This window comes from Ahaetulla prasina, chromosome 8 (genome assembly GCF_028640845.1).
Source record: "Ahaetulla prasina isolate Xishuangbanna chromosome 8, ASM2864084v1, whole genome shotgun sequence".
Taxonomy (NCBI): domain Eukaryota; kingdom Metazoa; phylum Chordata; class Lepidosauria; order Squamata; family Colubridae; genus Ahaetulla; species Ahaetulla prasina.
Genome location: NC_080546.1, coordinates 44373865 through 44391907, shown reverse-complemented (window position 1 = coordinate 44391907; position 18043 = coordinate 44373865). Strand labels below are relative to the sequence as shown.

Here is an 18043-nt window from a genome sequence, read left to right as displayed (position 1 = left end):
ATTCTACTCCGGATTAATGGCTACTTTAAAACAAAAAGGTTAGTTTGGAAAATATAACAAATATGTGCTACTTTGTAGTGCTTTTTGCTATTTGCAGAATCTCGACTAATTATTTTAGAATTTATTTTAGGACCAAAATCTGAAGCATAATTGTTACATTTAAAACAAAAGAAAATTGGGTATTTCACTTCACCATAATCGTGAAACTGCTTTCTAAATAATTAGAAGGAAATTAATCAAAGAATCTGACAGCTATAAACACATTTAATCTAAAGAAGCAACAATATTAATGATCTTATTTAAAATTTTGATTTTAATTTTTGGCAAAGCATTAGAGCTATTTTGATAGGGCATCCATAAATTCACTATTTGGCTAATGAAGGGCCGTGGCAAGCAGTCCCATAAAAATCAAGTTTGTGAGTGTATTAATGTCCACATGGACCTGGTTTAATGCAACCTACATAAAAATGTCTCTGGCCATTTAACAGTCATATGGCATATTCTCACTTTTGATTGCCAATCAGCAACAATGGCTAACTAAGAACCCTTTGAATAGGACAATTCTAAAAGTTGCTTACCTTTTACAATGGTGTTTCTTTCTTGTAACTGAAGCTTGGGTCATTTCCTTCAATTTGAAGCTTTAAGGCTTGTTTAAGGCTAAATTCTGTTTCTGCAGATGGATAGCCTTCCAAAACCTCCTGATGCCCTCGATCCTGGACTGTTCGTGGAACAGATACCCTCCCAAGAAAAACCTGATTGCTCTGCAGATGGTAGTTTGGATTTGTCATTATTCCATTTCTCTTTTTTTGCTCTCCACTTTGTTGATGGATCAGGAACTGCTGTTGGGACCGACAAACTTCTTGCTGGGCTGAAGGGACTAAAATTTTGCACTGTGTATCAGCAGGCATATTTTTAAGAGGCATGGTAGTGCCACATTTGGCAACAGATATCTGCTTATCAAACTGAGTCATTTCATATTCTAAAACTTTTGGTTGTGAGGAAGTGGCTTGTTTTACTTTTTTCCCAGCAGACCCGGATTTGTTGGAGCTCTCAGTTTTCCCTGTTTTGTTTGGTTTTGTTGATTTTGGGTTGGGTTTCACTTGACTCCATTCAAATTCACTATTTGGCGAACTATGATTCTGGCTTAAAGAATGAGTGGTGGAAGAAGGTGAAACAATGGACTGTCTACTTCTACTGCGGGGCAGTGAATGCTGCTGTATTTGTTCTGTGAAGGACATATTGTGGAAACTATCAATAGGTACTGTTTGGGCAGTTGCTGTAGATGAAGTTGTACGAAGAGAAGAGTTTTTTGAACTTTTCAATGAATTATTAGATAAAGAGGACTTCTGTCGGTCAACTGTTGAATCAGGGGATTCAGAGGGAGAACTAAAAGCATGAGATGGGCCATTTGACAAACCACGCAAAGCAGCTTGTACATCACCCCCACCAGTGCTCCCTGAACTGTTTGATTTTATAGTTAAGGATTGTATTTTTGAAGGTACTGATTGCAAAGGTTTTTGTTCCATTGTATGGACTGGGGAAGGAGTGCATCCATTTAAACTAGAAGCACCATATTTTTCCAGTAGTTTAATTATTGGCGTGTGCCCGTTCTTTGCAGCAACACGCATTGCTGTGCGCCCAAACTGATCTGCGTGATTTGGATCAGCACTATTTTCCAGTAATATCTGCACCACATCAATATGTCCTTCTTGGGCTGCAATGCAGAGCGCAGTAGCACCTTGATTGCATGTATGATCAACTAAGGATCCATGCTCAATCAAAAGCTGAACTACTTTGACGTGACCCTGCCATGCTGCTGACTGTAAAGCTGACCGTTTCTCATTGTCTGAGGCATTTACATCAGCATGGTATGTTATCAGCATCTGTACCATCTCCACGTGGCCCTGCCAGCAGGAAACATGGAGTGCCGTCCTTCCTTCAGCATCACTTGCTTCTACATTTGCACCATTTTCCAAGAAGTACTCAGCCATTGATAGCTGGTTCTCTAAGGCCAAGATGTAAAGTGTTGGCCGGCCATCAGCATCTTTATAGTTCACATCAGCTCCATGGCTGAAAAGTAGTTCAACTATATCTCTGTGCCCTTCTAAAGCAGCAACACGGAGTGCATTTCTCCCATCATAGCCTCTATGATCAATATTAGATTTATTTTCCAGTAAAGTCTGCACACAGTCATAGTGGCCCTCCTGGGCTGCCAATATGAATGGTATACGTCCATCATTATCAATTTCATTAGTCCGAGCACCTTGTTCTATAAGTGCTTCACATATTAATCTGTGACCTTCAAAAGCAGCCATATGCAAAGGTGTCCATCCTGCATCATCCCTATGGTTTTCATCTAATCCTCTATCTAGCAGAGTCCGTACTACTTCAACATTACCTTGAGCAGATGCTATGCTAAGAACTGTCCGTCCTTCACTATCAATGCTATCCACAGCTGCTCCCCAAAATAATAAAGTATTTACAACTGAAGCATGGCCCATTGACGCTGCGGCAAGAAGAGGGGTGCGGCCATTGTTGTCAGTATGATCTACATCTGCTCCACCTTCTAGAAGCAAATCAACAACATCTACATGCCCTTCATAGGCTGCTACGAGCAGTGGAGTCATTCCATCTTTGTCACAATGATCCACTTCAGCTCCCCTGTCTATTAAAAGGCTCACAACGGAAGCATGTCCCTTGCTAGCAGGAACACAAAGAGCAGCAACTGAGAGAGCAGTCCTTCCATCCACATCCTCATGATTTACCTCTGCACCATGGTCTAGAAGATGCTCTACAATTTCTTTATGTCCCATGTACGCCGCAGCAATTAAAGCAGTTCTCCCTTCATTATCTGCTTTGTTCACCTCAGCTCCATGTTGCAACAGATTCAGTACAATATCTTCATGTCCTCCCCAGGCTGCTGCTCTCAAAGCTGTTCGACTGTCAGCATCTGCACAGTCTACTTTTACACCAGCATACAGAAGTGCAGAAACAACTTCAGTATGTCCACCCCAAGCTGCAGATCGCAATGCTGTCCACCCATCATGGTCAGTATGATTTATGTTAGCGCCACATCCGATCAAACAATTTACAACTTTGGTGTGTCCTTGCCGAGCAGCTAAAGTAAGTGCTGTCTGCCCAAGTGTATCTTCAATTTCAAAATCTGCTCCTCTAGAAACTAACAAATTCACTACATCAAGATTGCCACTGTAGGCAGCATTGGCCAGCAATGTTCTTCCATTTGAATCAGATTGATTTATTGAAGCCCCATTATCCAATAAAGTTCGAATAGAATCTTCTCTTTCTAATGCTTGTCGCACAATGCAAGATGTCCGATCATCTTCACTATTAACATGAGCACCAGCTTTTACTAGCAATTGTAAAACTTCCTGCTCTTTGGGGATCAACGTCAACAAAGAATCTTTAACAGGAGTACCATTCCAGATCATCCATAAAGCTAATTCAGAAGTTTCCAGTTGTAAATTTGAATCTATCAAATGCAAAGCAAATTCTTGTGCTTCCAATGGTGCTAAATCCTTGGCTCGACATGTATAACTCATTGCTAGCATTCGGTGTCCCTCTGCTGCATTACATAAGTATTTTTGTGTACAATGTTTTACATCCAACAACCATTCTGCAAAACTGTAGTGAAAAAGGATCTTTGTGTTTCCTAGACCATCAACGAGAACTTTTGATAGAACATCTAGTTTGCGCTGGAAATCCTCCATAGACAATGCCATATTTTTGGTCCAAACTGCATGGAACAATTCAGTTGTTGTGAGTGGTCTGCAAGCAGCAAGGATTACATTCAGAATAGGTTGGACTTTTGCAAACTGTTTTCTCACAAAAAGTCTCTGACAAAGCCAAAGATATAGTCCATTTAACGTTCCAGGAATATCACGAATTTCTCTTAGCATAATGAAATTTTCTACTACTCCATCTAGGACACGCTCAAGGTACAGAAAACAACCACTGCTTTTAATGTGAAGCTGATTCAACATTTCTGCAGTTTCTTTTGTGAGATGTTGTCTCAGGGCTTCTTCTTGATCTAAGCGATGAAGAATATACTGTTGGACATCTTTCACAATATAGGCCTTCCTCAGGTCATCAAGACTTATTTTTCGAAAGCCTAGACAAAAATGAGACAAAATGTAAGCATTTTACAAGTTTAATTTCAAACTAATTTTACTTATTCTGTTAGAAATGTTCAATTTACTTACATGTGAAACATCAGATGTATCTAATATTTCATGAACTACTTAATTGTGCAATGAAGGTTTTTCTTTAACACATGACATATTTCTTATTAAAACCTCCAATTTTTAATACTTTATAAGCAAGATTACATATTCACAATCTCTAAACATGCGATATGATAACTAATTCACAAACTGAGGTTTAGAATTTGCTGTATTGCAAACAGATTGTTTATTCCATTTGCAAGATTATTAACCATGATTTGCCATTTGTCTATCTCTATAATATTATGACTTTTTTTCAAGTCAAAAGTTCACAAAATTAATTTTGTAACTATCAAAATGTAATTTAAATTCTTTTACTTTTTCTTTACAATTCCATTTCATTAGGAATATGAAAAGAATGGGGAAATTCAAATGAAAATGTCATTAGCTCTACAAAGTCAAAAGGATGCAGCAGAAATGGATAAACAGTATGTATTTTGAGAATGCAAAGTGAGCATTCTGTTTCCTTGACCATTTCTCAGAAAAATCATATTCATTTTTTTACATATTGACTAGGAGTTTTCAGTCATGAATAAGCATAGATATTGTAATCAAACAAATCATTTCAGCAAGTTAGATCATGTTTACCAATCATTTCTCTATCATAAGTATTGCCAAATCTTTCTATCTTTGTCCATAACAATAATCTCATTGCAATTATCATATATAAAAACAATTTTATATGAATTTCTAAATGCTCACCCATCATCCCAAAGGAAATCGTTCTGGTTTCAATTCAATTATAATCACTAAAATTCTCTGAATCATTGTGTGTATTTGGACACAAAATTTTCTAGCTTTTCCCATGTCCATCAAATAAGATAAAATGTCTCCTATTGTTATTCACATTTACAACAGGAATTTGAACTGCCCTTTAAAAATATAGACTAATTCTCTAGTAATATACTAATGATATATTGTTTAAAAATTGTATTTAAGGTATAGTGTAATTTCATTCCTTTCAACCATGTATTTTTTCCCATTGTTCTACCTGGTATACTAAGCCAAACTTTTTAACTAGTTTGTCATACGTTCCTAATATGTTCTTTTTCTGTTTTTAATTTCAAAAAAGTATATACATTTTAACAATCACATGTTCATCATTTGTACACAATCATGTTTCAAATAAGTTTAATAAGATTCAATATTATATATCTGTTAAACTACTGAAGTTCGCAGATGACACAACAGTGATCGGTCTCATTCGACTCAATGATGAATCCACATGCAGATGGGAGGTTGAACAACTACCCCTGTGGTGCGACCGGAACAATCTGGAACTGAACACACTCAAAACCGTAGAAATGGTGGTAGACTTTAGGAGAAACCCTTCCATACTTCCACCTCTCACAATACTTGACAACACAGTATCAACAGTAGAAATCTTCAAATTTCTAGGTTCTACCATATCACAAGATCTAAAATGGACAGCTAACATCAAAAACGTCATCAAAAAAGGACAACAAAGTCCCCGAAGCACGTAAATATTGGTTAAAAATTAAAAAGTGGCTACAAGAAATCACGAATGAACAATTGGATCTAGAACCCGAACTTTTTTAAAAAATATGTGTAAAATATTTAATACTACATATATTAACTGCTGCTAGGATGGCCTTCGCTCAATGTTGGAAACAGCCATGTGTGCCCACAGAGAGACTAATTGTACAAAAGATTATGAATTGCGCAGAAATGGACAAACTAACTTTGAGTCTGAAGGATAAGGAGACATCAGTATTCTATGGTATATGGGAACGGTGGTATGGATGGATGGAAAGGAGATAGGAATATTTAGTTACTAAGCAAAATCAATAGATAAAATAAGAACACAAATATGTATACTTTAATGTTTGTCATTATTGCATGGATTATTATTAGATGAAAAACACTACAAATAAGCTGTTAAATGATATAAGCCTTTTTTCCCCTTTTTTTAATGCTTTTAATGTAAAAAAGTTTAATAAAGTATATATACGTAAAAAAGGACAACAAAGAATGTTTTTTCTGCGCCAACTCAGAAAGCTCAAGCTGCCCAAGGAGCTGCTGATTCAGTTCTACAGAGGAATTATTAAGTCTGTCATCTGCACCTCTATAACTCTCTGGTTTGATTCTGCAACCCAACAAGACAGACACTGACTTCAGAGGATAATTAGAACTGCAGAAAAAACAATTGCTATCAACCTGCCTTCCATTGAGCACCTGTATACCGCACAAATCAAAAAGAGGGCTGTGAAAATATTTACAGACCCCTCACATCCTGGACATAAACTTCTTTAACTCCTACCCTCAAAATGATGCTATAGAGCACTGCACACCAGAACAACTAGAAACAAGAACAGTTTTTTCCTTGAATGCCATCACTCTGCTAAACAAATAATTCCCTCAACACTGTCAAAATATTTACTAAATCTGCACTACTATTAACCTTCTCATCGTTGCTATCACGCATCTCCTTTCACTTATGACTGTAACTTTGTTATTTGTATCCTTACAATTTATACTGATATTGATTGTTTTCTGTAGCCTATGACTATCATTAAGTGTTGTAAGTGTTGTATGTTGATGAAGGTATCTTTTCTTTTATATATGCATATGAGAGCATATGCACCAAGACAAATTCCTTGTGTGTCCAATCACACTTGGCCAATAAAATTCTATTCTATTCTATTCTATTCTATTCTATTCTATTCTATTCTATTCTATTCTATTCTATTCTATTCTATTCTATTCTATTCTATTCTATTCCCTTCCCTGTTTTACATTTTTCATATAACTATAAATAATAAAACCATTGATAGTAATGTCCTCTGCCACCAACTGCTCTCTTGATTTTATTTTACATTTGTTTATTCATTTATTAAACCCATTGATGGCCTAGCAAATTCACCTGAAGGTAATGCTTCGAGAATGCTCAATGCTCAGAGAAATGTTGGGGAAAAAAAGCAAAACCAACAGGTACATCTCACAGTCTACATGCCTCAGTTAGCATATTAAATGTTGAAATTTGTTATGTATTTGAATTCTTGGAGGAAAATTTGGGCGGGAAAAAGCACGTTTCTAATTGGCTGGTGCCTCAGCCCAAATGCTATATAAGGAGGACTGTTCTCCTATTCCAGTTTCTGGGTTCTCACAATAAACTTAAGAGCTGTTGTTACTGAAGTCCTGTCTCCTGCCTCCTTATTTCGCGAACTCAACCCTGGTGACTAAGTTGGGATAAAGCTGGCAGAGAGACCAGAAAAGAGCTGAATTGGATTTAGCTATCGAACCTAGCCAGTTAGGGCACCTACGATAAGAAGATGCCAAACATGTCTACCTACACGCCGCCATCACCATTCGACCCAGCTAGAGAGAAGTGGGGGTCATACATGGCTCAAATCGAGTATTTCCTTGAGGCCAACGATTTCCAAGGCCTCTCCGATAATTGAAAGAGGGCATTCTTTCTAAGCCACTGCGGACCGGAGGTTTTTGACACTGCTGAAGTGCTCTCCGAGCCAATGCCTGTCCAGTCCGTGCCCTGGCAAGTACTGCAAGCAACCCTCTGAGCACACTATGCCCCAGTGCCATCAAAATTTGTGCAACAATACGAGTTTCACCAGAGAATCCAATGTGAGGGTGTCTGATCAGTGTCTACATGGCTGCCCTGAAAAAATCAGCACTGCACCGCAAGTACCGAGACCTCAATGATGCGCTCCTAGAGCAACTAATTTGTGGAGTGAGAGACGTTCGATTACAGAGGAGACTTCTTGCCAAAACAAACCTAATGCTCCACTTAGCCCTGGACGAAGCCAGGGCTCACGAACTATCCTCCAAAGCTGCCGAGACACTGCAGAGAACCTCTATGACTGACAACACATCGAAAACAGTGCCAGTACATAGCGAGGAAGCCAAACCTTACACACTGTAAGCCGCCCTGAGTCTTCGGAGAAGGGCGGGATATAAATGTAAACAACAACAACAACAAAAAATCCCGAGAGTGACGGCGAGATCAAAGAAGTATTCCGAACCGAGAAACTGGAACGAAATGAGAGAGAGAGCTGTGCTAGTTGCGGGGGAGCCCATCAGAGACAATCCTGCCATTTTAAGGACGTTATCTGTAGATGTTCTGAAAAGAAGGGGCACTTAGCACGCGTATGCAGAGCATTGCAGCCAAGCCACCAAAAGCACAGAGCGGAATTCAAGCCAGCCAATCCACAGCCATTTCAAAACTGAAGAGCTCCCCTTGGTCCAGCCCAAAAGAGAGCAAAATAGAATCAAACCACCGTAAGGATAGGGCAATCTTCTGCCAGTCCAGAGAGGAAAATCTTCACAACTGCATACATCGAAGGCGTTCCATGTAAAATGGAAGTCGACACTGGGTCATTGATCACTATCATGTCCTGGGACAAATTGATCACAGCCATCCCGCACATCACAAAGGGTCACCTCAAACCTCAAAGACTGTGAATCCAAGATTATCAGGGAAAATGAATTCCCATAAAAGAAATCACAACAGTTCGGGTCACTTACAGCCAGCACAAAAAGACTCTACCAATCACCATTGTGAAAGGACACTTTCCCAGCCTCCAGGGTCTTGATTGGGCCCTGGGCATGGGAGTCTCTGGAGTCTCTGGAGTCCACATCATCGGGTGCGATTTGAAGGAGGAGCTACTGCAGGAGTTCCATGACATGTTTAAAGACAGCCTGGGCAAGTGTATGGGGACCCCTATTTCGTTTAACTTAGATCCTGCAATTGCCCCAATATGACTAAAGGCTAGGAGGGTCTCATTAGCCCTTAAACTGAAAATCGACAAAGAACTTGATAAATTAGTGCAACAGGGCATACTAATCCCAGTCGACCACGCAAAGTGGGAGACACCCTGTTGTGTCTTGCCCGCTCTCACAGCAGCCGGGGCCTTCTTATCTGCTCCCGAACACGGAGGAATGTATGCCTCCCGGTCCCAGCCCTGGCTCCATGCCCAAGCAGGCTGCAGAGGAGGGAGCATCCCCCGGCCCCAGCCCTGGCTCCATGCCCAGGCAAACGGAGCAGCTAGACCCCTCCCCCTCCTCCACAGCATGTGAGCCTGAGGAAAGTTTATTTCCAACAGCTGCTGATTGGAGTGACCCTCGCATCAGAAGACTGGATAGGCGGAGGCAACAGAAGGAAGGGAGGGGCAGGCCTTAATGAGTGCTGAGTCATGGAACCACACCCCATGGCCTATATAAAGGATCTGCTTTCTGGCAGTCTCTGAGTCAGGCAAAGTCGAACTTATCTTGCTGAAGTCACTTTCTGGTCTCCTGCCTGCTCTGAGGACTTTGCTAGGACTTTGGGCAGAGCTGCAGAGGCAAGCCTGATTCGGATTTCCCTGACCCGGCCGTCAGCGGAGGAGTGGGACACGACACACCCATTGTGACTCCTGTCAAATCAGATGGCTCTATCCGAATCTGCGCTGATTATAAGGCAACATTAAACAAAGCCTTACAGAAAAGCGCATATCCTATCCCAATAGTTCAACACTTTTTGCATTCATTGGGACCCAGTCAAATTTTTGCAAAGCTGGACTTAGCACAAGCATACCAGCAATTGCCTGTGGACGCTGCCACAGCGGAAGTACAAACAATTGTCACGCACAGGGGTGCATTCAAGTGCACCAGACTCCAATTTGGGGTCAGCGTAGCTCCAGGGCTATTTCAAAATCTGATGGAGTGACTGTTGTAGGGTCTACCAGGGGTAGTACCCTATTTTGATGATGTTTTAATGTCAGTAAATGACCTACAAGAATTAAGAGAGAAACTACGAAAGGTGTTGACCATTTTCCGGACTGCTGGGCGACGAGTTAAACTTAATAAGTGCCCTTAGTCAAGTTTTTAGGATATCAATTCGATGCGGTGGGAATTCATTCAACGGAAGGCAAGGTTCAAGCCATTCAGAAAGCCCCCTCCCCAAAATAAGACAGAACTGCAGGCCTTTTTAGGGCTTTTGAACTTTCACTCAGTTTTTTTAAAAGACAAAGCTACTGTAGCAGAACCTTTACACAGGCTGCTCGCCAAAAAGACCCTTTGGACATGGGGAAAAGCTGAGACAGCTGCATTCTGAGCTGTAAAGCAACTGTTCTCGGGGACAGTCTGCTGATCCAATATAATGGGATCTTGCCATTAGTTCTTGTGGGCAATGCATCCCCTTTCGGAGTGGGGGCTGTTTTGAGCCACAAACTACCCAATGGAGCTGAAGCTCCCATTGCTTATTTCTCATGAACTCTATCAGGAGCCGAACGGAACTATAGCCAGTTAGATCGAGAGGCCCTAGCGCTTGTCTCAGGGGTGAAAAAATTTCATGAATATTTATTTGGCAGACATTTTGACATTGTTATGGACCATCGCCCCCTTGGCAGGGGACCGTCCCACACTTATTGCCCTTTCCCCCAGACTGACTCGATGGGCCATTTTCTTGGCCGCTTATTCCTACCGTTTAAACCACTGACCGGGCAAAGATTTGGGACACACGGATGCTTTGAGCAGATGCCCGTTGCCAGAATTCGTCAAGGACCCCACTTTGGGCACCCCTGTTCTTCTTAATGACTCTCTAGACCAGTGGTTCCCAACCTTTTCTTGTTTGAGGCACAACCTTTTCTTGTTTGAGGCACCCTTGGAAAGCCTTTCAAAAGTTCCCGGCACCCTTATAAGGAAATAGATATTTAAAATCTCCGTAGCTCAAAAGTTCCCGGCACCCTCAAAAGATCTCACGGCACCCCTTAGTGCCGCGGCACACTGGTTGGGAACCACTGCTCTAGACATTGCCCAATTACTTCTGTCGAAGTTGCCAGGGTATCTGCCAAAGACATTATTATCAGAACTGTTATTGGCTGGGTGCAAAGGGGGTGACCCAGTTCTACTGGCGAAGAGTTCAAGCAATTTGTAAAAAAGCGATTTGAACTGTCTACGCAAGGGGGGTTTGTTGTGGGGAGATAGGGTGGTTGTTCCATCAAGCCTTCGAGAAAATGTCTTGAATTTATTGCATGTGGGGCACCCTGGTATTGTGCGCATGAAGGGGTTGGCGCCAGCTTGATAAGAACTGGTGGCCCCAGCTTGACAAGAACATTGGTGATTGGGTGGAGCGATGCAGTCCCTGCCAGGACTCCAGACCACTGCCCCCAACAGCCCCCGTAAGAGAGTGAGAAAAACCCCAGGGACTGTGGTCTAGGCTTCACATAGATTTTGTCGGTCTTTTCCACGATCAAACATTTTTGATCTTAGTGGACGCATTTTCCAAATGGTTGGAAATAATCCTAATGCGATCTGTGATTGCTGAGGCAGTGATCCGTGTTCTAGAACGACTATTTGTGACACACGGGTTGCCCGATATTATTGTCTCGGACAATGGTCCACAATTTACAGCCACCCAATTCGAAAGTTACCTCGTCGAGCTGGGCATCCATCTTGCCCTCTCAGCGCCTTTCCATCCGGCTAGCAATGGCCTTGCAGAACGTTTTGTTAGGAGTGCCAAGGAGGCACTATCCTGGATAAGCCCGGGGGGGACTGGCAAGCCAAATTTGACACATTCTTGATAGTCCAACATGGGACCCCGTGTACAACCACCGGCTGCAGCCCTGCGGAATTACTAATGGGAAGGAGGCTACGATGCCCTTGAGACCATTTAAATCCAAGCTATTCCCCCGATAGTTATTGGACACTAGAAAACAGGACCAGGGAATTCTCAATAGGCTCTCCAGTTTCCGCAAGAAACTATGGGGAGGGACCCTTGTGGTTGGCAGGGACAATTCTTGACATTACAGGCCCGAAGTCATACAAAATTGACATGGGTGATGGGAGAGTCTGGAGAAGGCATGTTGACCAGATTCGAAACAGATTGGCAGCCAAAACAGAGTTCCAACGAACAAAGCAACCAGGCCCTGACTACCCGCTGTTTACACCAACAGCTAACTCAAGCTGAGATTGGTCGGGGGACTTATCTGAAAGTTGTGAGGTCCAGCGATACCCTCCAGTCCTACCAGAAATCACCGAAGCAAAGTCCGTCCATAATCCAGGCCAGGAAGGCCAATCGCAGGAGCTGGGAGGAACAGAAAATCCCTCCGACCAGCTCGACTCCCCGCCTAGAAATGAGTTACGCAGATCAACCAGGCGCAGGGAACGCCCTGGTTACCTGTGTGACTACGTATGTAAATAATTTGTAAATTTTAGCTAAATGTGTTCTGGGAAGGGCGGGGTGTTATGTATTTGAATTCTTGGAGGGAAATTTGGGTGGGAAAAAGCACATTTCTAATTGGCTGGTGTCTCAGCCCAAATGCTATATAAGGAGGACTGTTCTCCTATTCCAGTTGCTGGGTTCTCACAATAAACTTAAGAGCTGTTGTTACTGAAGTCCTGTCACCTGTCTCCTTATTTCGTGAACTCAACAAAATTCATGACAGAATAATTTGAAAAAGACTGAACAATTATAGTTTGTTTAGAAAGGTTGCCAGGAGAAAGCCTCTTCTAAAAAGAACATGACTGCACAGCTCAGGCTTGCAAAGTTAAATCTGAACAAATCACAAGACTTCTGGAACAATGTCCTTTGGACAGACATGTCCAAAGTGGAGATGTTTGGCCATAATGCATAGTGTCATGTCTGGCAAAAATCAAACACAGCATATCAACACAAACATCTCATACAAACCATCAAGCATGTTGATGGAAGGGTGATAATTCGGGCTTGTTTTGCAGCCACAGACCTGGGGACTTTGCAGTCATTGAGCTGACCATGAACTACTCTGTACACCATTAAGTTGACCATGAACTCATCTACACACCATGAACTTCTCTATATTTTAGGGTCAAATGTGAGGCCATTTGTCTGACAGCTAACGGGTCATACAACAAGACAATGATCCCAAGACACAAGAAAATCTACAACAGAAATGGCTAAAAAAATAAATCAAGGTCTAGTCAAAGATTTCTTTGATTTATTAAGTATTAATTACATTATAGCAATAGCAATAGTTATGTGCTGCCCCATATCACTTTAAAGCAGTGTCTGGCCAGTTTACAATGTAGAAGTATTATTTTCATATTGCTCCCCCGCCCCAGCCCCCACCCCCCACAAAATCTGGATCATTTTAAAGACTTTGGAAGGCTGAGTCAACCTTGATCCCTGTCAGGATCAGGATCAGGGATCAAATTCAGGCTGTTTGCAGAATTCGCCTGCAATACTGCACTTTAACCACTGCACTACCAGGGCTCATTATATATTTGTTGATTATATCAACAAATCCATGCCAAATGTAGATTCTGGTATCTTGTGAATATTGAAAGTAACATTTGGTCTCTGATATTTTGGTCTTTAATGTGACAGAAATGTTAATACAAAACATTGGTAACTTGGAGGTTAAAAATTCACTGTGGCATAAAGCTTTTAGAGATACAACAGATCTGATCTTTTAAAGATGCCAAACACACAGGCAGAAGCACGCACGCACACACATACAAACACAGCTGTTCCTATTAAATTAGCAAGACTATGCTATAACAGTACATTTTATTATCTTCAATGTGTTTGCCTTTTCCATCATTAACATACTTCATATTTTGTCCTTCACTCAATGCATTTGTCCTTACTCAGTGCATCTTTTACATTTGTAATCTAAATGATGAACAATGTTCCTATGTTGTAAATATGAATAATTTGCATCACCAAGCTAAGTTGATTTTTATCGTATTAGGTATATTAGCATTTTGTGTACATCTTTTCAAAAGGAATTAATAATCACTAACTAAACATTAACTGGACAACCAAATCCTTTTAACAATATCATTTAACAAAAGTCAAACCGCAGACTTCTTGCAGTTGTACAAGTACCTGAAAATAATAAATCTGTTATTTGTTAAAACTGGTTTAATTGTCCATTTCAAGTCTGTATATATATTTAAGTCCCTTCCTCATATATATATATGCACAAACTTGCAGGTAAGTATATGGAAGAGACTTGAATATAGATTTTTTTCTGCAGTACTAATATAATCAGAGCTGAAACATAAGAGTACCTGTATACACTATAGTTGAGGAATTTATTATTTTTGTATTTAGCCTCTTTTAAATGCTACTAGTAATTGTCAACACTTAAACAACAAGAAGTTAAAGACCGCTACTAAAATTTCCATGAGATCTGGAAACTGAATTTGTACAGATTGATATTCAATTTAGTTAAGAATTTTAAATGAATTTGTGTGAAGTGCTTCACAAAATATATTGGTTTGAATGAAACACCTGTCCTTGAAGTGCTAAAGCAGGGGTGCCCAACCCTGGCCCACTACTGGTCATGGCCTCTTTGGAATCAGGTCATGCAAGCACCTGGCTGGCAAATGGGCACGCAGCTTGAATTGCATGAGCATGTGCACCGGCCCTCTGCTTGTGTGGGCTGGTTCCCCTGCCCCCATCAACCATCATGGCGTAAAGGTTGGGGACTGCTGTGCTAAAGCATTATCCAAAAGGCTTAATAAAGCTGCTTTAAGGTATTTTTCTGTCAGTGTGTGTAGAACAGCCCTAGCTCACATATAAACATGTTATGGCACACTATGTATTATTGCACAATTATACTCTATATGTGGTATTTTTTCCTACTACATACATATTCATTGTAATTTAAGGATGTGGAGAGAATTTGGTAATAGCGTATGCTCCAAGAAAAGTTAAGATAAATAAGCATATACAGGGGAACATACAAGATATAGTTTTCTTGTGGAATGTATCTCACATTTGTTTGTAAAAGGAGTTAAAATTCAATTAGGAGTATTGCATTTGCCTTAGTTGCACAAAGTCCTAAGATTCAATCTCTCAGATCATCTAAGATATATATTGAAAAGGCCTGTTAATGTATGGCTAGCCAGCATTCTAAGCCCATATAATAAGAGTTAGGATAAACTACTATATTGTATGTGCATTCCTGTTTTATAAAAAATAGTAATAATTCATGATAAAAGCATGATACTCTATTTGATACTAATAATAGAACTCTTGATCCAGATATTGTTAAGTAATATTTCCAGTGGAAAAAGAAAAAGAAAGTGACATTCAGTTCTAAAAAGCCTGCATTTGCCCATCAGACTTGGGACAGATGCAAATATCTGACTTGCTGCATACTTTGGAATCCTGAATATTGAAGTCTATAATAATACGAGATAAATTTTGAAAAGTTCTCGGGGGATTTGCTTCCTTTTTGTATATATTAACTCTGCACCACAGCTTTTGCTATAATCTGGTAATAATAAGTACAACTTTCCCCAAATAGTAATTAAGTGCAGCAAGAAGCCATGGAATCCATTAATTTTTTCTGTAAAACTTGAATGTGTGTCTTTAAGCAGCATTCCTTGCTCTTTAGGTAAACATATTTGCTGATAACATATTCTAGTTTAATTCAGTCTAACTTAAATCTGGGATGCAGTCACTAACCTGAAATAATAAAAGTTCAAAGGAGAGATCAACAAGGAAAAAAAAAGTCAAAAGGACCTTAACTGATTTTAGTCTTTACTTCAAGATAAGAGAGTATGCAGAAACCAGACAGATTTTTGGTAGGTGGAATCTGCATTGCCATAGGAATGTTTGAGAATCTGTACATAACTAGCTTCTTTGCAAAATAAGACTGTACTCTGTGACACACTTGCTCTTGAGGCCTCTGGATTCACAGATCTGCCTCAGCAATATATAACTGAAGACTACTTTGGACCCTTTTCCCTTTTTATTTTTTATTGGCCAAGTGGACGCACAAGGTCTTGGTCTCAGTGTACATAAAAGAAAAGATACGTTCATCAAGAATCATTTAGGTAGAAATACATACTCAAAACATTCTGACAAGGACATCATAAGGCACATCCACATCCTTTATAAGTAACAATATAAAGTAAAACAGAATCTTACAGTTTTCTGCTCTCTAGTTTTAAAAATATGTTTATGTCTTGTTTTTCTCAAAGCACAATATTTCAGAAATTCTACTGGTTGTGGGCTTTTGTGAGCTCTGGGTAACAAATTTTCAAATTTTTGAATAATTATTTCATTTCCCTGCCACTTAATTTGATTTCAAGTTAAGATCAATTCCCTTTCAACAAACCTAAATAAAATGCTACTCACGTACTCTTGATGCATAGGTGGCATTTTAATAACTCTTGAAATATTGCAATTGTTATAAAATCAAATAATTTAATAATTAAAATTCAAAATCTGAAAAAATATTTTTATCAATATATGTGTGTATGTTGATATAAACACATGCATATATGTTTGTAAATAAATGTTTAAGTGTAACTTTTATTTATACATACATATACAAATTCAGTTTGAATTTGAATGAAACTATTCTAAAATATAGAATAGTGCTACATATTTATCCCAAAGCCCAAAGTTCTGTGTAGAACTACTTTGTCAACAATACAGGTCAAATCTTCCCAAGCCTTAATCTGTTCTTTTGAGCTTAATATAATGTTTTGCTTCTTTTTCAACCTGAAAAGTATTTCATTTCTTTTTATTGAATCTCATTAGTTTACAATAAAAATAACAAAAGCTATCAATAAGTTAAAGTAATACAATGTAAGTATCATAATTTATAAGGTAGCTGGCAATTTTGACAGATAACTATTGAAGCAATGTAACAATTGTAATAAATAAACTTGCTGTGAAGATGCCTAAATTTGTGTTGTAAATGTTGATGCTGGTCAAACTTTGTGTAGAAAAGGTTTTTTAAGGCTGGATAGAGGCCCTACTCCTTTTTTTTTTTTTTTTGTGAAAATATGCCTGATTTTTTCAGAATGAGAGTCTACAATTTAGATTTGGAAAAACAAAAATTTATAGGCTGCTCAGTTTTTTCTAATTTTGTCTTAATGGTCACAAAAACTAAACTACTTTTCAAAAAACCCAAAATGTTGAGACTTCTAGGGTTTGTATAGTGAACTGAAGATGGCTCTGACTATGATAAAGACCATGGAATTGATGAGTAGATCAGTTCCTTCGAACTATTATAGATAAGGAGAGGGTGGAAGAAGAGAAGACAGGAGATTGCCTAAATGTGCTCTGGACAACAGGTTTCCATGGGTTTGAGCTCTGGGAAATAATGGAATTAACTACAGAAACATAGAAAACTGGTGGCAGACATAGACTTAGTGATCTATCGATCTGCCCTTTAATTTTTTTAAAAAAATTGACAGATAATGGACATGTGTGTTTAAACTGTTAACTGACATCCTATCTTTGCTAGAAGTTGGGTCCAAGCTTCCAAAGGCTATTCTTTCTGTGAACTAATACTGTCTAATATTAGTTTTGAATTTTCCTCCTGTCAGCTTGCGGTTAAGACATGTTTTTGCTTAATATTGAAATCCTTCTAGAATCTTATTCATACTTCAAAGTGGGAGACATGACTGAAACCTTTTATATTAAAAGGTTTCAGTCATGTCTCCCACTTTCTCTTCTATTCTCCAGGCTGTACATATTTACTTCCTCTAATCTCTCCTGATATATTTTGTCCCTTAGACTTTCACCATTCTTGTTGCCCATCTCTGGGCTCACTCAACCTGATTATTATTATTTTTTAAAGAGTGGTTTCCATTCCAAGTGGGGTCTGACTAAAGTTCTATATAGCAGGATTAGGATCTCCTTTTTTCCTGCTAGTGATCCCTCTAGTGATGCATACCAGGATTTTGTTTGCCTTGGATTTTGTTTGCAATCTTGTTTGCAACCACAATGGAGATCTTTAAAGGACGCAAGTCTCACTTTCTAATCACTTTCATAAATAACTCATTAACTACTTGTGAGCTATTAGACACCTTGTGAATGACAAGTTTGAAAACAC

The 18043-nt window shown here is 39.5% G+C and overlaps 1 protein-coding gene across 5 annotated transcripts in view; it reads right to left on the bottom strand.

The window, feature by feature from the left end:
- The window catches only part of ANKRD50 (ankyrin repeat domain containing 50), a 50711-nt gene that overhangs the window by 5715 nt on the left and 26953 nt on the right, over positions 1-18043 (bottom strand). For all 5 annotated transcript variants that reach the window (XM_058192539.1, XM_058192534.1, XM_058192538.1 and 2 more), the window contains exon 4: positions 579-4129. In XM_058192539.1, coding sequence (XP_058048522.1) covers positions 582-4129 — 3548 coding nt within the window. In that variant the 3' untranslated portion in view covers positions 579-581. The remainder of the gene's footprint in view (positions 1-578; positions 4130-18043) is intronic.